Genomic DNA, 25,845 nt, shown 5'->3' with positions numbered 1-25,845 from the left:
TCCTCATACTGCCTGAGCTGCAGCACCTCTTTTCACCCTCTGTCTGAAACCAGAGCCCAGTCTGCTCTGATTGGTTAGCTGGCCGGCTCTGTTGTGATTGGTTAACTGCCAATCACGTATGTGTTGGAGCACTAGCCAATAGAAGCACGAGTGTTACATAGTGATGTCACTATGTAACATAAGTTAACATAGGAGTCCGATGGAGGAGTAGGATTTGGGATTTTAGCCGTTGCAGACCTTTTACATATACAAAAACCTGTAACACACGACAGGAAGGGGAAACCCCAAAAATAATAATAGGGCCCCTTTAAAAGTTGTAAGATGGTCTATTGAGATCAAAATATTTTACTTTTTTTGATGATGTTTTAATAGAAAACTTTCCTGTAATATTCCCATTTTTATGTCAAATGCTTCATTTGCAAATGGTACTGCTTCTTTAACTTTAACTTGATTATGTTTCAGCATAAGGTTTATATTCCTTTGTTTACGGCATTTTGACTTTCTCATAATAAGAAACGCACACGTGTTATTAACAGCATCTACATTGGCTCTGCTCAACTAAGTGTCACAGTAAGGCATGACCAGATGAAACCAGCACCCTCAAACAGGACAATGGAATTCAGCGCCCATTGATTTTATGTGAACACCTGTGCTTGTGATACTGCAAAGTGTCACGACTTCTCTTTAAAAAGGTATGAGAACTCTTTCAGGCTTTGCGTGTGTGTGTGCATGTTATGTGGTTTCCTAAAATGTTCTCTGGCTCTGCGGTGATCACAGGTGTTCATTCCTCCGAGCCTGTCTGATGGATTAACAGCTGCCTTCACCGTGTAATCGCCGACACCCCCCAGATCTGACATTACCCACATCTTTCTGATGTGACAGCTGCAAATACACACACACACTCATTTTACAATTTACACACACCAGAATTGTTAAAAAATGCTGCGAGGACAGTGCCATTGGTTCCAACCTACAAAAATGCACTCATGAAATTAGAGCTTTTTCTTATAAAGAATTAGCTAATAAAAAAAAAGCTTAAATACTGAAAAAAATAAACAGAGAGAAGGTTAGAGGTATACAAAACCCAGAGAAATAAGAGTGTGATATTTGTTTGATTTGAACATGCTGCTCTGCTACTGTCGTTAGTATTCATATCCCTCCCCAGGGAGCCTTGTTTGAAAAATGGGACTATAGCAGCCCCCCCTCCATGTCACCGTCTCTCTCTCTTACACTCATAAACACCCACACACACACACACACACACACACACACACATACACACACACTTGTTTGCCGTCTCCCTCCTCCTCTCCCTCCTCCCCCCCTCATCTCCCTCCTTCACCCCAATAGAGTGATCCGGCTCGTCTCCTCTCTCCGTCACGCGGGTAATCAGCCTCTGCTATTTCATTTGGCTCAGTAATGAAAGCAATCCCAGTGCTTTTCACTGAGGCGCAGCCCAAATAATGAGGGGCTGCCTCACCCTCCCCAGCCACACCTCACCCCCAGTCCTCACCCTCTCTCTCTCTCTCTCTCTCCCAGCACTGCTGTCAGTGGATGAGGGAAAGCAAATGTGTGCATTTTTTGTGTGGAGCACGCAATCTTCCTGCCAAGTCCTTTGTGCCTCTTTTCTTCTTTCTGTGAGAGTCTAATGAGTCCATTGTATAACATGTCATCACTTCGACTCTAAATCTGAATTATTTTTGTTCTTATTTGAAAGAGAGAAAAAGGATTTAGCTATTTTAAATAGTTTTTGGTTCATTTTTAGAGGCAAAAAGAAGAAAAAATATACAGTTTTCACAATAAAACAAGAAACGCTAGTCTGTACATTTAAATATTTGTGGGAAGCAGTCGAGTTTAGTTTTTCATTATTTCCTCCCACGACTCATCACTAAACCCCTTTGGGAGGGTCCCGGCCCTCAGGGTGGGAAGTAGTGATCTACATAAAGATCTAAATGTAGAATCAACATTTAGAACAAATGAGATGCTTCAGCACAGTGGGTACATTAAACATCCTGTCCTTTTTTATGTGCGACAGAACATGGCAACAAAATAATAGTTAATAAAACCCAGTCAACTCTGTAAAAAGAACGGATGATTTGAATAATTGTCTATCTCTCAGTTCCAATTGTCATAAATGTGTTTGAATTGGCTCTCTTCTAAAAACTGTTTTTGCCACACGATGCTGCAACCAGGCAGCAGACTTGGGATCCCATTCCAGATGGCACGCAACTCAAATACATCTCACCAAGCAGCATGTATTGACTTGGAGAGACGAGAACATCTGAGCTTGAATATGTAGGAAGTGTGAGAACGCGGCAGTCTCAAAGTTTTAGGGTTTGTTTTGAGAGGATTTCATCTCTTAGCTTCAGACTTAGCCTACAGCTTAGCTACGGAGCCTCAAGTCAATGAAAAGAAAAAGACAGCATTGAAATCTTTTTTTTTTTTCTTTAACAAACCTAGCAAGCAACCAACAAGAGATACAGGTCAACAAGGTCAACACAAGTACCGATACAACACAGCTCCTCTGTTGCTCACAAGTAACATGGAGAAAAGCTAATTCTCAACATACAGCAGCAGGACAGTGAAGAACAGAAGTTTGTGTCTTTGTGTAGAAAGCATCTGAAATATAACTGCTGTTAGTAAAAAACCTTATATAATTGAAAATAGCAGTTGTTTTATGAATTGTCCAACATTTAACAACAGTGTTTGTATGAAGAGGGTTATCTTATACAATGTGATGATCCATATAAACATGAAAAATCTGCAAAATACGATTAGTGAGGTTTTCACCTAACAACAGCAATATCTTTTCCCAGTGTCAATGAGGTGTTTTTTTGTTGAACAGCAGTAATTAAATCCAACTCTCCTGCAGGTCTCCTGTAAACTGGGCCATCGGTACATCCAGAAAATACAGACTTTCTCCCAGCTCTGTTTACTTCCTCTGCATTTCAGTCAGCTATGTAAGAAATGTAAGAAAGAAAGGGAGGATTTCACATGTCCAGCAGCCAGCCCCCTCAGTTCAGTGAGAGATGAGAGAGAGAGGGGTTACAGCAAAGGTGGCCTAAAGTTCAGGTTTTGCATTTCATGTGAATCGATCTCCTCCGGATGTTAGAGACACTTGGCACGGGTACAACAGCAGTGGTGGGTGAGGGCATTTGCCCCCAGTGTGTTGAATCATCGAAAACTCCAACTAGCTTGGGACGATCCAGTCAAACATTCAAGGTGTACGTGTCCGATCACAATGGCGTCCAGGCGGAGCGTCAGAGCGTCTGCACGAGCACGGGGAACAGCAGGGACAGATGCTCGGCACCTCGGATGGGGAGTTTGTGCGTGGTGTAGAAGTGGATGACTTCTGGGATGGTGTCAAAGTGAGGGCTGTTCTGTCCCAGCACGTACTTGCCGTCTTTATACCGGGTGAACTTCATGTGCATGAAACCCTGGCAGCTCCTGTGGGGAGAAAGCAGAAATAATGGTTTGAGAACGGGAGGAGACAAAAGAAGTGTGGGAGAGATTCAATATGAAAGTGAGAGAGGGGTGTGGGAGAGGATATTACATGTGGGTCACATAAAACCTCACGCAGCTGACACAGTGGAAATGACAACCAGGATTTATGTTCCCTTCTCGTTCCTGCTCTTTGAGGACTGGAATATAACCGAGATTTAACACCATGTCACAAATTAGGAAGGACAGGGCTTTATGATGGATGAGCGGGTGGTGTAACAGCACTTGAAAGGAAAGACAAAGCCATTGGGAGTGAAAGAAAAAACGCTGGACTGTGAAAGTGGCTTAGCCAAGAAAACCATGCTGGTTCCTCCCCTTTAAATCCCAGGCAGCCATGACGGGACTTCCCCTTTAAGAGGCAGCCAGCCAGTCATGATGTATGTCTAATTATAGAAGCAGAGGGAAAGTCAAGGGCTGAAATCGGTCATCGTAATTGTCATTGTTCTAGTAAAACGAATTACATTTTGAAGAGCAGTGAAAGCCAGAAACCCCTATGAGACTACAACCAGCTGAACAACAGGCAGTTTATCTTCATCCCACTGGCCTCCAGAGTTAGTCTTCATCACGTCAGCGCTCATATAGTCCCGTTTGGTTCGTGGGACACTTTGTATCTTATGGTACATTAGAACCTGAGTCGATGCTCTTCCATAAATATATTTATGTTGGTTTATATCTGTCTGTTTCAATGCTGACTCAATTTGGAGGTAATCTTGTCTCCAATAAAACAGCCTTCCTCATTCCTCCCACTGTCCACATGGCTCTGTTATCTTAGATGCTGTTGACTTTGTCCAAGGAGCAACCCAATGACAAAAGTCCACGAATGCTGCATTATTGAACAATATTGGTTGTTTTTACACAAGCTGTCCTTACTGAAGGACACAGACATTACAACACCAGAAGACCAGTCACAACACCTAGATAAAGACTAACCTACATGATGGGAAATGATCATTAACCCACTGAAGACAAGAAAGAAAATTGCTATTGATTATAACATGGGCCATATTTCTGTTGTTTTGACTGTATCGCCAAAACAATTGCTGATATCTGATAAACAAAACGATTACACCTTTATCTGAACCATTGTGTTTAGAGGTGAGGGATTAAAGTGTCCACCTTTCACCTGGTAAAAAAAAGGCTTTGCAAGGTGTTCAAATTACAATGACACACTTGTTGATTACACACACATGTTTCAGTCATAATCTTTGACATACAAAACCAACAGAATACAAGTGACCCTGATGCATGAAACATCTGAAACACAATTTTACTCGAGGGTATTGTAGTTCATTGGCATGTATTGACTACAAAAATATTAAATGGACAAGGTGAAAGAGTGTGATAGGTACATTTAAAACATGCAGACTATTATACATGCAAGAAAATAAGTAATTGCACCAAAAATGCTGTTAAAATCTGCCATAGCACAAGAAAACTGTGAAAAGTCAGGAAGGGGAAAGCAGATCAAAGCCTCTTAACTGTGATGCATGTTCATGAGTTTGGGTAATATTTGACCTTTCGTCTTCTCTTGCAAATACCTTAAACTGATCAGAAGCTTTGCTTAAAAGCTGTTAGATCATCAGACTGCTTGTTTCTTGACTTCTTCTTAGCATTGTGTTCTAGGATCTCAGCAACTAAATGTATTTATAACTGATTAGAATGATGGCCAAGACTAAGAAGAACACAAAGGCTGTCTGAAACCAAAATGTCCCTTTAAGCTGGTTAAATATCTACGCTGCTTTCACATTGTTCTTTGTTTTTGTTAAGTCTACTTCAATGAAGGACAGCAGCACATTTGAACCAAGCAAAATAAAATATTTTACATTTTCATAAGACATTAATCTGCTTCCAAAAACACAAATGCACCGGCTGGGGAACTAGTGCCAGTTGTGACCTTGTTGCTTGAGCAAACTTGCATGTGTGTGTGTGTGTGTGTGTGTGTGTGTGTGTGTGTGTGTCTGTGTGTGTGTGTCTGTGTGTGTGTGTCTGTGTGTGTGTGTGTGTGTCGAACCCACTTTAGTCACGTAAATGAGTAATGCATGAGCTTGTTTATATGTCAGCACAACACAGTGACACTCCGTGCCTCACCCCCCTCCCTTTCTCTCCCGGATTGGCTTCTTGTGTGGCCCACAGAAGGTAATTCATATTCATTAGTGATTACGGTGAGGATGATGTGTGCACTGAAGTGTGCTCTACCTGCCTGATTACCACTTAAGAGGGTCCACTGGGGCCAGGGAGGCCGGCCACCGAGAAGGGCCAAGGATGGGTTGAGGAGAGAGGGGTGATAGGAGCGCGGTGCACGGCCACGACGATGGATCGTGGTAGTAATTACAAGGGAGAGATTTGACCAGATAAGCACTATTGTGCTCTGGAAATTAGTATCGGGAGGGGAATCAGTGCGGCAGGGATCCTGAGGGGGGCTGATGTTGGAGGGAGGTAGACAGAGGAGAGTGAGACAGATGGAGCGGTGTGGAGACTGCGATATGAGATCGGAAGCTAAGCTGGCTTCACACACAGCACACACACTTGTTAGTCGCACAGAAGAAACATTAGCAGTGTGCAATTAAATAGTAATGCTGTTTGTCGGAGAACAATACTGGAGGTGGTTTATAGGTGTGTGTGTGTGTGTGTGTGTGTGTGTGTGTGTGTGTGTGTGTGTGTGTGTGTGTGTGTGTGTGTGTGTGTCTTACCGTAGGGAGAGGGAATACTCAGAGCGGTTATTCTCACTGTTCCTCACCAGGTAGCTACACTCTTTACACAGCGTTAGCAGCGACTCTGCCTCCGAGCGAGACAGTGCACCGTGGTACCACCTGATGAGACAAAACACACACACACACATTTAATTAATTTGATTCCACAACCTGATAATTATAGCAATATATCTCAAAATGAACTGCCAATCATCATGTTTACAATGATGATACAGGAAGTAATTATAAGTGAGATGAATGTTTCCAAAGATTCATATTTAACGTAAAAAAAAAAAAAAGAACACAAATTCTCTGTTTTCAGGGCAAAATTCTCAGAAACACCAGCAACACTGTGGAAGAGTTCGTCTTTCCAGCACATGGTCTAGTGGTGCTTTGAGCTAAATGCTCACAATAGTACGCTAACATGCCCACAATGACAAAATGATGCTCACATGCAAAGGTTAAGGAGGAATATTGTAAGCATGCTAACATTTGCTAAACAGCAGTAAAAAAAAACAGTGTAACTAATGTAGAAATGTCATTAGCAGATGTCAAGGCAATCTTGTCCATACTGGTTGAGATATTTCCCTCAAAACTACAAATGTTGACCTTTCATTGGTGCTCAAGGAAAGATCAGAGCATCAAGAGAGTATGTTTTTAATTGATTTCATTTAAATCAATCCAGTAATGTTGCCCTCCATAGCACAATGACCCCTGTGTGGCTAATACAGGATTCCAAAAACAATATACAAATCTAGAAAGGACAACACACTGACTGAATGCTACAGGTCCACAGTGATACTCTTTCTCTGTTTGAAGCCGAACTGAAGGAAACACGGAGCTCAAAGCCTTGAAGAGATAATCAGTGAGTAATGGGGCGTAATAATCAACTATCACCCTGAAGCGAATGTGTGCGCAAGTTAGTGTTTGTTAATTCAACAGTGTGTGTCATGTGTGTGTGCATGTGTGCTTAAGGGGTGTCATGTGATTGGAATTCATTAGTAAAATGGCCCTTTATGTGCACAGAAACAACAAATAAATCACACCAATGATGTCTGAAATTACAAGACTAGGGTAAATGTGTGTTTTTAATGGTCTGACTTAATTAGTTCTCATTCTAACCTTTTCGCACTTCTGTGAGCTCTGATGAGTGCTGCTTAGGCGAAACACATACCCGCTGCGTGTTAATATGTCCACGCCCTTAATAGATCAAAGGGGTGCAATGTAATGGAGTTTAGGATTTGTTTGTCGGATGTACAAACGTGTGCTTCCTCAAATGTTTTAAATCACGGTTATAACAATGAATGATAAATGCATGAGAGCCCCTGCAGAGACATTTACATGTTCAGCTCAGAGATAATAATTGATGCTAATTACATTTACATGCGCAACTAATTGCATAATTTAGATTTGTTTCATTCATGTAAGCATCAAATCTCAGACATAAAAGGCATGATTTAATCCTATATTTCTGCAACGTAAACATCTAATTCCCTACTGTCATTTAGTTGTAACTTTTCAATATTGCAGTGCATTGTGGGTACAGCTGATGTGAGCTATGGCCAGTACTACAACCACTACTTTAAGACAACTCCTTTATCCTGTGTTATATCCAATGTAATTAAATGAAGACCCTTAATCATTAGCTATCAGAAGTCCCAAGCATGTAAGCCTCCTAACAACCGGAGTGTTGTCTATACTCCGACACAGGGCGACTGAAGTATTATAATGTAGTTCCTGTGGGTTTAACAGAAGACTGCATACATACACCTGCTTCTCCAGAGGCAGCGTGGCGTCCACTCTCTCCCCCACCAGGGTGAGGCATTCCTGGGGCGACCGAAACTTCATCCCCCCTCCTGCCAGCGGGCTGGACCTGGGGCCCGGAGGACGAAGCCGATCCGTGGGCGACGAGGAGCGGTCCCAATCTGCGCCGTCAAACTGCACTGTGGGCAGAAAAGTGAGTCAGAGCGTTTACACAGTGCTGTGATCTAAAGGGATTAAACCTCACAGCCAGAGTTGGGTAAACATCAGACATCCGGCTATTTCAAAACCAGGCATGCCGGAGGGAGAGGGGTCAGACTAAAGACAGGAGATCCCGGTTTGCAAAACTATCATCACAATAACCATTATCAACATTTTTATGAGTCACACAGGGCAGATAGAGACAGGAAGTTGGTGTGTTCCCTGCTCGGCTCTGCTCTGCTCTTTCTTCCAAAAGTTTACACTGCAGATAACTTTATGATGACAATACTGATTCTATTCTATTCTCTTCAGATCAAGAGCCAGAGCTACTAAGCTCTCTTTCTTTGGAACCAACTTCCTGTTTTCATTAGGGGAGGCAGACCGTGTCCAAACTTTTAAGAGTGTGCTGAAGACTTTGTTTTAAAAGCTGGTTTAGGATTACCCAAAGTTTTTCCTACTGTCCTTTTTTTTTTTAATTGTCTTTTTGTTTTACATTTTAATTTGTATTTTACATTCTATCTTGCCTTTTTATTATTTCCTTGTAATTGTGTTTATGTTGTAGCACTGTCCTTCGTGGTCTGTAAAGCCCACTGAGACAAAAGTGTTTTGTGATATTGGGCTGTATAAATAAACTTTGATTTGATTCTGGAGCAAATTATGGAAACAGACTGTTTTATTTACCCCTTCTGTGGAGAACCTTGACAAAATTCCATCTACAGAACTTGTAATTAAACAATAATTGTAGCACAGCGCTTCGAAAAACCTTGAAATGAACACAGCAGGCTTCTTAATTTACACAAAGCTTTTCATGCGTGGATGATGCTGGAGGGGAATGTGGTAAGAAAAGCACTTTAAACCCCAAAAAAGCAACAGGCAGGTGGTGCAGATGTGCCTGCAGGGGGGGTTAGGGTGGAGGTAGAGCAGATGTAGAACAACAGCATGGGTCATGGAGGTCAGGGTGACTGTATGTGTGGAGATAAGGCGAGGCAGGGACGGGGGGAGGGTTGTTTTCAGGGTGGGAGGTCACCTTGCTCTCTGGCGGTGGGCTCCTCCTCCAGATGACCCACCGGCGCGGGCCAGGGCAACTCGGACAAATCCCTCATTTCTAATAGAGGAGATGGGAGAGGGGAGATGGCGAGAGACAAAGCGTCAGAGTGAGAAAACAGCAGATGGGCTACATCAAAGTGAACTAAAGGAAGATGTGGGAGAGAAGGGAGGAAGAAATCAGCTGCACGATCTGAATGTGAGCCGGAGAGAGAAGTGAGATGTGGAAGGGGGTTGAGAGTGTGCGAGGGAATGGCAGATGTTGGGTCGTGAGATGTTATTAACGCTACCTCCTGCCATAAAGAGAAGTAATATACTCTCAGATTCTATATTTGCAGTAATGTATCATGAGTGATAAGAGAGGACAGGGGAAGTCAGAGGCTGCATTATTTATAGTCACTTGAACGAATCCACTTGGAGAAGCTGTGCATCCCACAGTGCGGTGTGACAGAGGAGGTGAGGAGCATGTGGGCAGAAGACCGTCCTACCTACTCGGAGAGCACAGAAGGTGCACAGAAACTGAAAATAGCTCATTATCTACCATAGCAGGCAAGCATCTACTTTAACAGTCATTACTGCAGCCTTACACACACACACACACACATTATGCCAGTTTCACACCGTACGTTCAGCTCCTGCTCACGGCGCAAGCGGATTACAAAACAAATAAAAGGGAAAGAGGGGTGACATCTTAATGAGCCGGCAAATCCAAAGACCCTCAAGGCCTCCGACATCAAAGGGCCATTTGAATGGGTGTTTGAGAGGGACCCAGGCTGTACATACATGCCTCTCTCCCTCCCTGGTTAATTATTGAGCAGGCAGACACACTCCGCCACTTTCTCTGGCTCTCTGTGAATTATTGATGCATGGCGCAGCACAATGGCCCCATCTGGAGTGGGCCGCACCTCCGCTAAAGCCAGGATGAAAGTGTGGCCTGGCACCCCTGAATGGGAGGACATGCAGGAACACACACACACACACACACAGCGCTGACACTCAGAAACACCTCCGCTGCCACACTCTGCAGCCTATCCCCCTCACCACCACCACATCACATTTCACACCTGTAATTCTCGAGTAGAACTGAGAGAGAGGCAAAAGAGAGAAGGGTGTACATGAGAGGCACACAAAAGCAAGTGAAGAGTAACAAGAGGGAATGGAGAAAGCCAAGACAATTTATAACGGATCAGAAATGTGCTCAGCCATCAAAGAGAGAGATAGGCTCAGGTGGTGGTGTTTCACAGAAGGACGGGAAAAGATTCTTCTTCTTGCTTTTTTGATTTTTCATTGGCTGTGGTCTCTTAACCACTAATGTCCACTGCTCTGGAATCCTAAAATGTGTTTTTCCTCACTTAAATTGAAAGTGGTGATGATGAATTGTTTCCACTGTCTTATCCACATTGTTGATTTTGGCTTTGGACATGGCCGTTAAAGCATTTTCTTGTTTTTCTGGCATCCATTTTTTATTATCTTGGTCAACTCACAGTAAATGGAATAGACAGATCACTCATCTACGCACGCTCTTAAACCCCGGCCTTTTGGCACAGGGTATAAATGGTTATCTTTTCAAAGCATCCTTCATCCCAGCATTTAACCTCCAGCTAAACCACGAGTGAAAAGAGAACCAGTAGATGAGAGCGTCCTAAAGTCCAGGATCCAAACCTTAGTGCATCTCAACTAAGAAGAGAAAAAAACCACAAAGTAAAATGAAATAAATAAACTAAACTAAATAGAGAATTCAAATAATTAAAAACATGAGAGCTTTTTGGGTCCATGTTTAAACACTTAAGGTACCTAAGAGTCCGTTTTAAGAGTGGCAAAAGGATGAACATGCAAACAAACAAACACACACACACACACATAAAGCTTGCCTGAGCACCTCAATCTGATAACAAAAGGCTGAAAACACACACACACACACACACACACACACACACACACACACACACACACACACACACACACACACACACACACACACACACACACACACACACACACACACACACACACACACACACACACACACACACACACACACACACACACACACACACACACACACACACACACACACACACACACACACACACACACACACACACACACACACACACACACACACACACACACACACACAAACATCTGGCCCCCATTCACTTCTAATGGGGCAACCTGTGGATCTCTCTCTTCCATAGAGGGTTAAAAGTGCTCTGCTTTGTTCAGCAACACAAGAGACACACTAATGGTGGTTTACGAACAAAGGCGCGCTCTCATCTGCGCTCACAGCCCATAGTGATGATTTGTGTTCAAATCCTCTACACTGTGTTCATCGCGTGCTAAAACAAAGACGTGTGTTTTCCATCACTTCTGCCTCCCTTTGAAAGCCAGCTGATCCAACAGGCGACAGCAATTCAGTCAATTGTGGTCTCTCAAAATCCCACATGTGCCTCAACTACCTGCTAACAATTACCAGAAATGTATCTGAGAGGGAGGGAGGGGGGGGGGGGGGGGAGCAGACCTTTCACCTTGAATGACGGATAACTGACATTTCGAGCACACCAGCTGTTTTCTGTGTCTGTGAGTAGACAAAGACAATAGAGCAGCTTCATCAAGTCCATTAATGAAGACATCTGTTGTTTTAACAGCGCTGGCATCCCATCTTTTTTCTGCCCACAAAGACCTTCTGCTGGGCGAAATGGCCGACATAAGGACAGACAATTAACACCGTCTGCCAGCGAACAAGAAGGAAACACACACGCATACAAGTTCTCCTTTCATAGCTTGGATCCACAGATGTGTGATTGAAATACATTTTTTCTAGATATTCATTTATCCATTCCTGCGCTTCCTGAAGCTCTCACTGCTTTCTCTGAGCTATAAATCCCTCTTTTTCTCATTGCCTCTCTTTCACCTAAGTTCCTCAAAGGGCATTATCTCTCTTTCTTTATTCCCTCGATCATCTCCTCACCTCTCGTGCCCTACTCCACTTCCACCACCTCTCCACTCGTCTCTCATATTTCTCGGGAAGAGGGAATTGCGAAGGACATGCCTTTTCATTAACGTCAGTTAAGGTTCACGCTGAAGGAGACAGAAACAAAGTGATGGGGAGAAGGAAAGAGGCAAGTGAGAGGAAATGAGACAAAGAGGGAAAGAGGGAGCAACAAGAGACCTTTCACTGAGCCAGTAAATTGATGAAGAGGCTGGGCAGAAGCCCCCAGGGCCTGCTTAGAGCAACAGAGAGCAGCATAACACCAGAAATGGAAATCTCATTTTATATTTATTTTGCTCACCTTTGTCTGCAGACATACAGAAATACATTTTACTGTCCTATGGGGGCTTACACACATGGAGCCTAGCCAGGAAACCTTGTAAGAGCACAAGTATCCAGACAGAACACATGCAATGAGGGATCATCCGTCACGGTGTCTTTGCAAGCTTTGCTAACCTCAGCTTTTGCCTCTGTATGCATTAACACTTTAAAGCACCCTTTAGCATCCAGCCTACAGCCTACAGTCCTATTTTACCAAAGAATGGATTTGGTCTTCTAATACTGCTCTGTATGACTTTCATGGCCCTCTATGAAAAACTGTCTTTCTTCCTGAATGTTTCTTTGTTCCTACAAAATGTAACTCAATTCCCCAGTTTTTAAACATCTGGTTGGTAAACAAGCCTTAATCAAACAGCCATGCTAGCAGTTATGTGACGCTGCAAAGGCACAGCGGTGCTGACATCAGCATGTAACAACTCACAATGACATTAATAACATGCTGATGGTTGGTAGTTAGATTAACAGTTTATCATGCTCTGCATCTAGCTTTAACCTGCTAGCATTGTAACATTAGCCCTACAAACGTAGACTGAGAGAACGGTTAGTTTTGAGGCCATTTGGTCACAAACCAAACCTTTGAACAGAGTCAAACTTTCACTTGATCATAGCGTGTTAGGATCACAACAACTATGACATTCAAATGCTCTGGGGAACATGAATATCTGTTCCAAATGTCATGCCCATCGAATGTAAAATGTCAACCTCTTTGTTGCGCTACTTAGGGGTACGACAAGTTAGGGGTAACGAATGTCGGAAGGGTTCATCCTCTGAGCACCATGAATATCGGTTTGACAATCCATCCAGTAATTGTTGAGATGTTTCAGTCTGGCAACACTGACATCACTGTGGCTAAAAGCTCAATCTATACTGTATGCACAGTACAGCAAACAAACAGGCATTTATTTTGTGTTTATCACACAAATTGCAACAGATAAGGAAAATAAACTATAGGATAACAAGGATACCCACTTGTGCTGCAAAGGGTTTATCTGAACAGACAAAGAAAGCATTTTTTTAACCCTGGTCTTATTGTTATGACGCACACATTCACACTCGGGAGCTTCTCTGCACGGCGCTTATCTTTCTGTTTCCTAATGAGCAGCTGCACTGGAACAAGTGGAGGATAAGTGCTTTTCTCAATGGCGCCATAATAGTCATTTCTGGGGGTGGAAATGTTATTCATTCAACTTCCTCATCCAGATTGAGGCTCTCTAATCATCCGTACACTTCTCCACTTCAGGCCGACAATCATCTTCATCAACCGGCTCAGAGCTCCTCTAACGGTCTATAAAACGTACAAACACGAAATACCTGAAACACCCATTCATCTGCTCATTATGTGCGGGCTTCAGAGAGAGAATGAGATTGTGCCTTTCATTAGCTCACTAATTGGCGCTGAATGGTTGCAGGGACAATCTTTCATTGCTGGACTGTCTATTGACTTCCAAGAATGAATGACTCCGGTAATACGAGCTGGACGTTTGTGAATGGTGACAGCTTTCTAACGCTGCAATTAAAACCCTGAGAGTTGGCTGAGAGAGGCCTGTCACGTCCGAGCCCTCAGGCACCGCTAGAGTCACCCTCACACAGCTGGGGTTAGTGGACTCCATGTCCAAGGGAAAATACATGAAATGCTTTGGAGGCGAGCTTATTTCTGATATGATTTGAATAAAAGCGGCCGAATGCTATATTTACCCAGGCGATTACTTTTAAGCGTGGATAAGCTGTGAAATCCTAATTAGAGATTTGATTCAGAAGTGCATGGATGCTACACACCAGCAATCCCCTCCCTCACCCATTTGTGCCAATAAGCACACAACCTCTTCTCACCCTTGAATTAGAGGGCCCTGATAATCAGAGCTGGAGTTGAGAATCCACATGTGTGTGTGTGTGTGCATGCGCCTGTGTGAAGGCGATGATGAGGGGCTGCTGGCAGATTGCGATGCCCCCTGCAGCGGGTTATCTGAGTGGCTGTGTCACATCCACGGGGAGTGGGGACAGCCCTGTCTCTGCGGCTGTGTACATGTGTGAGAGAGTGTGCCTGTGTTGGCTGATGACGGATTGCACCCTGCCACAATGGCCCTGACTCCCCCTCCTCTCCCTGCATCTCACCTCGCCAAAGCCCCTGACCATTAATTCTTCTCGACGCCCCTCCCCTATGGAGCCCAGGGCCTCCACTAACATCCATTGAGATGCCTCCAAACATACCATAACCTAACCTTGGACGTCCCTATCCATTTCTCTCCATCCACAGCCTATGCATTTTCTCTTTCTCTCCCACATCTCTTTCAATCTTTCCATCTCTCTCCTCCCTCACATGTGGGCCGTGGCTAGCAACACTGAGTGGATCTGGGAATATGGATTAAATGTGAGAATGGAAAATACTGTTTGTGTGTTTACACTTCAGTGCTCTGGTCTGCTCGGACTGACAGCACGCCAGCTCAGAGTGCTGACTCCAAATGGAAAAAACAAGGGGTCAGACGACTGGAGCGTTTTCCTCCACCGCGCTCTGCAGGAGCCCGTACTGTATGTGGCACAAAGAGGGATGAGTTCTAAGTAGGTGAGAGGTGGTATTGGCTTTTAAATGAACTGTCTTGCACCTCCTTTTGAAATCATCTCCGCTCTCAAATAAGTTACGGTGTCCCCTTGTTGCTCCTCTAATGTGAACACGGTGTGAATGTCTCCGAGTGTGTGTGTGTGTGTGTGTGTGTGTGTGTGTGTGTGTGTGTGTGTGTGTGTGTGTGTGTGTGTGTTCAGACAATGGTGTGCTGACCATGACTCTCTTATTAGCACTGGATCAGTCATGCACATGCAGGCGTGTAATTAACTGAGGCGAGAGGGGGGGTGCACACAAAGGGGAGGAGAGGGGGAACGGAGGGGAGTGCATTCGAGGCGAGGTTGATTTATTATCCCATCACCTTGACCTTGGTGACTTGGAGATGCAGCTCAATTAGGCCGACTTGGACTTGCATGCCTTACACTGATCCACTCCTAAGTGACCCATCAGTCCAGTTCTGTTTCTCCTCACTGCTCCGTCTCTCTTACTTCCACTGCACTCTAAGCCTCCAATTATATTCAATAGATGGAATATAATGAGATAGGATGTGACATGCACTGTCAGTGCAACTCTGAAAAATATAATCTTGTTCTGCACCAATTATTGTAGAAATACAGCCCGTAATGTCACGATAATGAAAGAAAATGAACCTTGCTTTCTGTTTCCTGACGTCTACTGTATCTCTCTCATGCATATACACACACAAGACATCTCTTTCAATCTTATACATTATCGAATGTAAGCGAGCGAGAAATTAAAAGTCACCAGAAATGGTTTGAATGTAGTTAAAGATTTGTGTCATTTGAGCTTAGACAGTGAAGCTCACAGCCCTCTCCATTTCCTGAAAAACAAGCCTATGGAGATGTAGTGATGGGGGCAGACACTGCATTAAAGGTCAGGACAGTTAGATGAGTATTTCACTATGTAGCAACAGCAGCAGGGATCTCTGTGTGCTCCTGGGAGGCTTTGACCTTTAAAAACAGCCATTTTTTTTTAAACCTAGTCTCAACCATTTTCACTAATAGAAAAAAGGGAATATCTTTGAGATACCTTATCCAACTGGGTTTCAGTAAACAATACTTTTCCTGAATACGGATTTTCCATGTGAAAGCCTTCATGTTTGCTAAAAGCTTCTATACTGGGATGCTCTGAATATATTTTAATATACAATGAAGCATGATTTAGAAGCTCCCTGGTCCAAACCTGTTTTAAATGTATTCACAAAGCGATTCCCTGAATACATTAGAATCTTCCCAGAACAGAGGCCATGTTTTCCAGTTCAAAACACAAACAAAGACCAGTGACAGCGAAGGTCATAGAGAATGTCTCCACTCAGATGTAGGAAGAGATAATTGAAGGAGAGCTATCTACTGTAAAGCAAATAGATAGATATGGGATGGTCTTTCCCAGACTGTGCTCCACCCTGATTTTTCTGTCAGGATATGTTCTCTTAATTCTTCCAGTTACCTGCAAAAGCTTTGGAGATGTGATCCTTCTTCCACTCCCAGGGTTGGTCGTACTCGTCAGCCGGCCTCTCGTCGTCTTGCGGCAGCCGGCTGCTCTCCCTGCCCTCCTCCTGAGCGTCTCCGTACAACAGACCCAGGCGCCGGCCCCTCTCATCCTCATAGGGGGTGTCATAGAGCTGAACCTCGCCCCGCGACCGCCCTCCTCCTGGACCTCGCTGCAGCTCTAATATGAATACACAAGATGACACAGATTCATGACTACACACAAGCACATTTCAATCTTTGTGGATGTGTAACAGGTGTAAACCGGCAACACTGGGAAATAATATTTGCCAGTAGCGATTCTCCTAAACACAAGATTGATATTCTACAGAGTAAAACAAGAAGCCTGTTGAGCTCTGACATGACTAGAATTAGAGAAGAGAGACAAATTATGTTTGCACAGTTTGCCGGGGGGCTCAGAAATTCATATAAGAAGGCTTAACAAGGCCTTGGGCTGGATGATGAGTTGCAACACGTTAGACAACAACCCCCCCCCCTACCACCCCTCCTCCTGAATCCCAGCAGCAATCTCGCCCGGCTACCAACAGCGTTCGTATTCCCTCGTTAACATTTTCATCAGTTTCTCAGTGGGTTCCCTGCCAGAAACGTTTCTCAGCACTTGTGGTGTGGAGTCAAAATATGGCCATGAGATAAAAGGCTTTGAGATTATCGATGCAGGCAAGAGGACGAAATCTGATTTCTAAATGCATCAATAGGAGCCTCTAAGCTGCGGCGGCTGCGGCAATCAGCGATGGCGCTTTGATATGTTGACCTCAAAAGTGAAGCCTTTAAAAAAAACAAAAAAAAACAGGTGGTACAGAAGAAGGGAAAAAATGGGGGAAATGAAGGAGTCGGCATCTTTTGTGCACACAGCCAGCAGCAAAGGGGGAGCACTCTCGTGAGAAAAAGGAACTCAATGGAAAGGTTCCCTGGTGAAAGGCGGGGAAAAACTTTAACCTTCACACGACAAGACAGCGCTATTGGGTCGGCCCTGTAGTCACCATGGCGACCAAGTGGAGGCCCTGGGGAAGGGGCCTCGAGGTTATGAAGAAGAGAGTGGAGGGGGGAAATGGAGAGAGGAGGAGGAGGTTGTGGAGAAAGGAAGAGGAAAAGGAAGCAGTGAGGAAACAAGGGGGGTGAGGTGCTGGTGGGGGGGGGGGGGGGGGAGGGGTATGTTCGGCGTTTGATGTCAAGTCATTGAGACAGAAGCACAGCGGGCTGAACGCTGCTCTACCTGCTCTGGGATCCCGTGGTGTCACGACAGCCCGGAGATGGAGAAGATGAAGGCGAAGAGATAAAAAAAGGCTTGGAGGAAATACAATTTGAATTTCATAGGAAACATAATGGATGAAAACACAGGCAGGGGGGGGGGAAAGAAAAAAGCAATTTGACAGAGAGTTGATATAGATTGAAGATGGAGGTGATGGCGACGGGAAGTGTTTAGGCGTACAGATGTGTGTCAGAGCTGCAGACAGGTCTTTTATAATCTTTTAACTATCTATTAGCACGGAAACTCGTTCAAAATAAAGTCGAGAACGCACACAGGTGTCTTTTCAGGACAGTCTCTGTGAGAGATTGTTACTATTCCAATCTCACATCTGTCTCTGCTGCTCTGCTGCTTTTTAATAAGCACCAACAGACTGCAAGACCGACAGACAAAAGCAGCCAGCTCTTGATTGACAGGCCCAATTCAAAGTCAATGAAAGAGCGGTGACAATGCTTTTCCAAAAAAACGCTCTGCCATCAACGCAACCATCTTATCTCTCCAGCTGCAGCGAGAAAAAAGATTTTCCTCAAGGTTTCTCAATCGGGACTCCGTTCACTTCAAGCCCTTCATTTGACCGGCAAAAAGACAACGAAAGGGCCAACTGAGAGAGGACAGGACATAGATTTTAGGAAATGGGAACGATTATAGAGAGAGCCAGACTCCCCTCGGGGCGGCGGAGAGCCCTCCAGATGAAGAGAGATGGAGAAAGAGGAGGGGGGGGGGGGGCTTTTACACTAAATGACTGGGACAGAGCAGGGAGCTTGCGGGGGGGGGGGGGGAAAGGGGCAGACAGAGATGTTATAGGCTGAGAGACAAATGGAAACCGATAGATGTGAGCTAGAGGATGTGGGAGACAATCACAAGGGAGAGACCGGAGAGACGTGTCTGACGGGAAGCCAACGATAGACAAACGCAGTGGAGTGGACAGGTTAACACAGCAGAGAAGAACTGTGCATTCACAAGTGGAGTCAATAACATAGATTTAAAGAGCAATACTGCACTAAATACAAGTTGTTTTTTAGAAATAAGAACATGTGGAAATAAGAATGCATTATTCTGTTAAGGCAGAAATAATTGAATATAAAGAAAAAGGTGGAGAGATAAAGATCTGACCGGTCATCAAATACAGATTATCAGATCAATGTTGATATTATTACATGTGCCACAGATCCATATTTTGTTATGAGTTTGTGCACCTGAAATGCAATATAACAACAGACTGGGAGGTAAGAACTTAATCTCGTATTATTAATGCAATTATGGAGCTAACTATCAGAGATAAAACTAGGGGAAGCAGTAAAGGAAACGGAATTAAATTGTTTGTCTACCTGGCATTGTTTCTTTTCCCCTCCTTACATATGTTCTTTTTAGTATTACCGAGCAGATTTTATGAGCCACTCAGAGCTTCAGCTGAGGAAAGTTAAAGCCTCACCTTCTTCTTCCTCCTGTCTGTATATTTGCCAAATAAGCTTTTTCCTGTATGAAAAAACAAGAACTCACTGAATCATTATAAGACTGATAAGATAGTGACTGAGGAATCCACTGACCTGTGATGACCCTCTGAGCCTCGTACGGCTCCATGTAGCCGTTGTTCTCGCAGGGAACGGTTCTGAGGTCCGGCTCTGACCTGTGGCTCATGTGAACATCGAACGGGTCCGAGTAATCCGTGTCTCTTGCCAGCGGAGCAGACGGCACCACCTGAAGGACAAAACACACACTCTTAGTGATGAGGGTAAATGGGTTTGGTTACAGATCATTAACTTGTCCTTGTTGGAGAAAAATGTCTCCAGTGTTTTTTATGTTATAAAATGAACAGAAATATCTGAAAGGTTCTTTCTTGCAGGCACAACATTGTAATTATAGGCTTTGACGATTTCATATCAGCATTCTGTAAAAGCTGCGAATCGTTAATCACACTTTTGATTGACACACTTGAATAAAAGCGTCGTAGGAATCCGAATATTTTCTTATAATTAGGAGTTTGCTCTCTGCATTACATGTAAATGCTAGAAAGGAACACAATAGCTCATCAAGACCCAACAAAGAGAGAGCAGTGCAACACTCCAAACAAGCAATCACATCCTCGCTGAATGGCACCTTAACTATATGTTTGGTTACAGACGAAACGCTTTTTGAGAATCATCAAGATACTCATTTGCATCTTTAGGGTGCAAAATCACACAAGCAAACTGTATACCTAGTCGCTGCACAACACAGTTCCCTCTTAAAACACTTAAAGAAGGGATAATATTTGATGTTTGTTGCTATATTTCCGCTTTATTTAATGCAGCCAGAAACAGTCCTGTCTGTAGATGAGGCATTTTTTGGCTTTGGGAAGAGAACACAGGGAGTAATAGATAGATCTGGTTGGCTGGTTGGGAGCATTTGTTCCTTCATGCAAGCACAGGAGGAAAACAGCGGTCATCTGGCACCCTGACAGCAACAAAGGCAGCCATATGTTCACAAACAAACACACACAAATACATGTACACAAGCACATACACATTCATCCCTGTCTCACTCTGTGACAAAGGGAGTCACTGTTGCAAGGCTCACTTCCCAACATTTCCAGCTGAACATGCGCACGCCCTGACAAAATGACATTCTAATCCCCTGTTGATTGTACAACAGGTTATCGATGCACAGGAATCTGCAATTTTAATTAGAGTGCGGATGTTCCCAGAGACCCTGGGAAATAAATGAGAGCAGAAGGGAGTAGAAGGGGGGAAGCTATCGACTTGAGTTAAGACTATTACTCCAATCCACTTCGGGACTTACGCACTTGTAGCATTTTCCATGAGCGGAGTCATGGATTTAACTGCAGCGATGAAATCCCTGAAATACTCCTTAACTTACTCAGCATATGTGAGCTGAATTGATGTGAAGACCATTTCCTTGTGAAGCCTTTGCTTCCGCTCCAGTTGCTCAGACTCAACATCTGTTTGCTTTTTTTTTGTCTGTGCAGTATCTGTGTATGCTCTCTACAGCACAACATGCACAGTACACAGCAGGGAAAGCACTGCAGTGATGACACATACAGCTATAAATTATACCCCCCCTGTGGCCCTTGGCATATCTCCACGTGGTGACTGTATATGGCCACTAACATGTGCTCAAGCGGGGGTCTCTCTCAGCTTGAAAAACTAAACCCCATTTATTATTTATGGAAGGACATAAACTCCCGGGACTGTGACCCTCTCCTACTCAATGGTCCGCTCCAGCCATCAATAATTCTTTCTTCCATCCACGGGAGCGGATTTATGCGGCGCATGGGATGTAATGTGATTTATGTAAACAATGCATATTTCAGACGCACATTACTAGTCACTTGCTTATGGAGTCTAATCAATAGGCTGTCACGGTGATGGAAAGGGGATTAGATGAAGAGTGTTTTTCATCCTCCACGACGTTCTTGCATTCCCTTCATCCATCCAATTCTCTCCGATTCCAAATAAGGAATACATTTGTGTTATGATCAGCTTTTTGCTTTAAACATCTATATTGAAAACACTGAAAGGTTGACTTGAATTAATGTCAACAGATCTCACATAACTGTATTCGGTTAGTTGAAAGCAATACTATCAAGTATAGGTAGAAAATATAAGGTTCAACATAATAGTATTGCTTTCAACTAACCTCTTACAGTTATATTGACATGATACATTTAATTAAAGTCAAGTTTTTTCAGTGTACGAACACATGCTGAGAAAGAAAGTGAGGCTCTTACAGGCTCTTGCTGGTCGTCTAAAGACACGGCACTGAGGAGGATCTTTGTGCGGCCCAGCTCCTGAGAGTCCACTTTGATCAGTCTGTGTTTGGGGGATTTCACGTCCACGGTGGAGGACTTCATGGGAGAGCCGTACACCGGTGTGGCGGGGTCAGAAGTCCCAGATTCACCCCTGGATCTGCTTTCCGAGTCCTCGTAGGGATCCTCGAAGTCCATGTCCCTCTGGAGCCGGTACGCCTTGAGGATCTCGCTCTCTGTGTAGTCTGGTGTGGGCGGCTGTGGAGGAACCTTCCTGCTGCCAAAGCTCAGGTAGTCTTTCAGCCACTTGGCCATCGCAGCGTCCAGACGGGCTGGTGCGTGGAGGAGTGAGAGCAGGAGGCTGCAGGGGCAAACAGGGACATGCAGGTTAACGCTTGACCCCATTTCTGTTGCAGTTATGGATTGGACAAAATAAAAGAGAGATAAACACATCCAACCAAGAACAAAATTAATCCACAGGTCCTGATCCTTGTATAATAATTATGGACAACTTCCTCCTGATCACCGAGCCCCCACGTTTACATGCTTTCATTTGACATTAAACTACACCAACAGCTGGGCTTTACACACTCCTTTTATTTTATGCAGGGGGCAATAACGTCTGGCATCTGGACTTTGCCCAAAGGATGCAATCACATTTCACACCCCTGCAATAAAATCCAACGTTAACACGCTGATTGAAAAAGGGGGGGAACACAATGACTGTATGAGAATATCTATACTAAACTATGAGGAATTAAAATAAATTGAAATGGATTGAAATGTTTGGATTTTTAACCAACATTAACTTAACATGTTTACTTTTGGAACAGGCTTATTTGGGAAGCTTTGTCCAGGAAATAAGATGTTTTTTCCTAAACTTAAAGTCAAATCAGTCACCAAAACAGTGGATTTAAATCGCAGGGAGTAGTAGAGCGCACTCACTTACCAAGCCTTCAGTCCTTCAGCCACTTTGAACGCTTTATTCCACGTTTCTTCATGACGGTGATAATAAAACGGCACAAAGAAGCGATAAAACCCTCCACTCCAGGCGCTTTATATTCCACAAAAACACAAGAAAAGGGGAAAAACAGCAGCTTTCATTGACAAAAACAAGAGCTCTGAAATCAGGTGCTGAGTTCTTGACGGCAAATGTGCGAGTGCAGAGAGCGACTACAGCTCCGAGACAAACTCAGCCGAGCGATTAAAGGGGAGGCGCTTCATTCCCAAAGGAATATCCTCCTATTCCCTTTAGCAGTCAGCCGACCGTTCATTCATTGAAATATCTGCACATCGACTGCAACAAGAGATGCGTCTCCTTTCATTTTCACTACAAATGCATGGGGAAAACCAACGAACAAAACTGAGCAGGAAAGAAAGCAGCTCGCACGAATGTTCTCCAAGCATTTGAATTATTTATCGAGTGACATCACTGGAGTATTTTCTTGTTTTAGCTTGACTGAAGGGATTTGTAATGATTTTTGCACTTTTTTCCCAAAACAAGGAAAGTCTACAAAAGCCCTGAAGTGTTAACTACGGAAGAGGATTGGGGACACATGTGAAAACTAATGTGAGATGTTGAGATAAGAGTGAGGATTCTGAGAAAAAAAGTCAGAATTCAGAGATTTTTTTTTAAACTTTTGGTCACATCCCCCCAAAAACAAAGTCTCATGTGGCCCTTATCCTCTATTGTATAGTTTACAAAACGGTTATATGCTTCCTCTAAAAAGGTTTGGGAATGTAAGAAAATCCCCTCATTATCTAGGACACCAAAAACAAGATGACAAAACCACTGAGGCCTGTCCAATCTGATAGAAAAATAAGGCATTTTGTTGAGTGTTCATGGCTTTTGTTTCATCCTTTCACAGATGTTCCATTATCCCAGGTCCAGGCGGGTAAATTGGATTGTGTGCTACAGTGAGTAAGGCCATCTAAGTCTGTTAAAAGACCGTAAATGCCTCTTTCTTTACGACACTCATGAGCTCACTTTTTCCCAGGGGCGGGGAGACTGGATGAGGTCATCCAGCTGAAGAAGCCCCCCCCCCCCATCACAATCACCATCCACATTATCCCATCTTCCTCCTCCGCCTGCTCCAGTGATCATCAAGCACCGGCTTCAGACCTGAAGGAGGGTCATGGGGATCAGGAACAAGTCCCAATCTGAGCCAGAGGGAAGGGTGTGTGATTGCAAACATCTTGAAGGTCCCTGCAGTCCAGTTTAAATCAGTTATAGCAGTGAGGCTGTAAACGTGAAGACAGGATCGATTACATGACATCATCCGACACAAAGGCCTGTCAAAAGTGTTACAGTGGAAAATAAGTTCTCCCCCAGATTCCTATATCTGTTTTATGTCTTCTTCTCCATGCACTACACATATGTGTTTTATGCGTTAGCAGATCAAGATTGTTAGACAACATTACCTCGAGGGAACAAGACCCAAAGTGTGATCCTATATTCCTGTGGGAACAAGATCAATACGTTGTGATACAGGTCTTATCTTCTGGGAATGAGATCCAGAGATCAAGTCAGATCTTGTTGGCACAACAGAACACAAGATCCCATAAGATAATAACTTCTTCCCACAAGTTTTTCTTCAGATGTTACAGAAATGCATCTTTTGGCTCTTCAGGGACTCAGTATCGTTCCTGTATCTTTCTTCCTCCCCCCTGCCCTTTATTATCTGCCATTCTTTGGCATTTTTATCTCTCGTCATATCTTTGAATGTACCAGCAATGTAGCAATGTTCTTTGTCTTCCCTCCCCTCAGCTTTGCATTCCTGTTTTTCATCAGCACAATCCGCTTAGTCTTAACACCACCTCTAACTCCCCCCCCCCCAGACATTTAATTTGCGTCCCCATCCAGGCTGTGGTGTGAGCCAGAACAGAAGAGGCTACATTGAATCTGTGCAAGAGAGGGAAAAACAGAGACAGGCGCGCTGTCAGACAGCAAGAGGAAGACACATGGAGAGCGCAGGGGAGAGGGAAACAGAAATGGAAAATCAGGATCTCTCACAGTGAGGGATAATCACAAACAGGCAGACAGACAGGTGTACAGTCATTGTTTTTCATGCAGAAGCACTGTTGCATATAGGAGGCACAGATTTAATTGAATCAAACAGAAGCAACAAGGCGCAGATAATTATTTCAGAGAATTAATAAGACTTCCTCATTAAAAAGGACTAAATATGGATGTGACATTGTCTCAAACTTCACGCTTTCAGTTCTCTTGCAGCTGAACAGCATCATTCATTAATATGAGAGGCAAACAGAAATGATGTACGGCATCAGATTCACGAAAAACCTGACACACATCAACACATGTATCTTTCAAAGTCATGCATTTGATTTTAATGAGTCTCTCGGTTGAATTTATGGGCTGGAAAATAGGTTTTTGATAGGCTTGTAGTGCTGTATTAATTTCTAGTTTCCTCTGATGTGCATGTACTGCCCTCATTTGGTGGTTCATGTGTATTGCAAGCACCCATTATATTTGTTTACAACAACAGAAGGAAGACTAATTTTAATTAAAAGTTTGTTCAAATTAAATATAGCCTACATTAGGTATTAGAACAGCAAACTCCTTTTGAATTTTAAAAAGTAAATAAAAGCCCTATCTTTTTAATTTGGGGTAATTCTAGTGTATCACATGTTTTATTATTTTGTGATCTCTAACTCTTTCTGTTTTGCTTTTATAATTTGTTTTTTTAAATATTATTATTAATTAATTAATTATATTATTTCTATTATTATATTGTATTTCTCACTCTTTATTTTGTACTCATTGTTATATTATTTTGTATCTCATCTTGCTATATAAAGCATTTTGGGCTGCATCTTGCATGAAAGTACTATATAAATAAATGTATTATTATTATTTAGTAACGCTAGGCTAACCTAAAACTGAGGAGCGTAGATACATTGAGGTAAAAAGGAGCCTTTAACGACCAGACTTCAGTAAAATATCTAACTAATAAATTATGAAAGCGTATTAAACCTTAAAATAGTCGAATAACATTTAAATTAGCCCGTAATTAACTATTTATTATTTGTTTTCACTCACCTCTCTCTTACAGTACAAAAGTATCTATTTCCGGATTCAGCTCCTCCAGTGTTGCCATTGGTTACATTCACTTTAACGTTCCAGTGATTGGCTAACAACTTTCCCAGAACCCCTCGGTGTTGAAGAGTGAGCTCCATGAACTGACACAAGTTGCTAGCTACATGACTGGATGCTAATTTA

The 25,845-nt window shown here is 43.4% G+C and overlaps 1 protein-coding gene across 4 annotated transcripts; it reads right to left on the bottom strand.

Moving 5' to 3' along the window:
• Positions 1 to 2,420: 2,420 nt before the first annotated feature.
• shdb (Src homology 2 domain containing transforming protein D, b) lies at positions 2,421 to 25,802 on the bottom strand (the record flags this gene model as incomplete). Of its 4 annotated transcripts, none has more annotated exons than XM_079685879.1 (9): positions 2,421 to 3,447; positions 6,192 to 6,311; positions 7,960 to 8,134; positions 9,181 to 9,258; positions 16,553 to 16,774; positions 19,408 to 19,558; positions 21,588 to 21,966; positions 22,555 to 22,659; positions 25,666 to 25,802. In XM_079685879.1, 9 exons carry the CDS (start codon positions 25,800 to 25,802, stop codon positions 3,261 to 3,263), a joined length of 1,554 nt encoding a protein of 517 aa, XP_079542005.1. In that variant the 3' UTR covers positions 2,421 to 3,260. The 4 variants fall into 4 exon arrangements, with proteins under 4 accessions (XP_079542005.1, XP_079542006.1, XP_079542007.1 ...); XM_079685880.1 differs by lacking the exon at positions 25,666 to 25,802 and adding an exon at positions 23,593 to 23,687; XM_079685881.1 differs by lacking the exon at positions 9,181 to 9,258.
• Between the last annotated feature and the right edge of the window lie 43 nt (positions 25,803 to 25,845).

Source organism: Notothenia rossii (assembly GCF_949606895.1).
Source record: "Notothenia rossii genome assembly, chromosome: 1".
Lineage (NCBI taxonomy): Eukaryota > Metazoa > Chordata > Actinopteri > Perciformes > Nototheniidae > Notothenia > Notothenia rossii.
The sequence above is the reverse complement of the archived record's forward strand: the minus strand, read 5'-3'. Positions and strand labels throughout refer to the sequence as shown.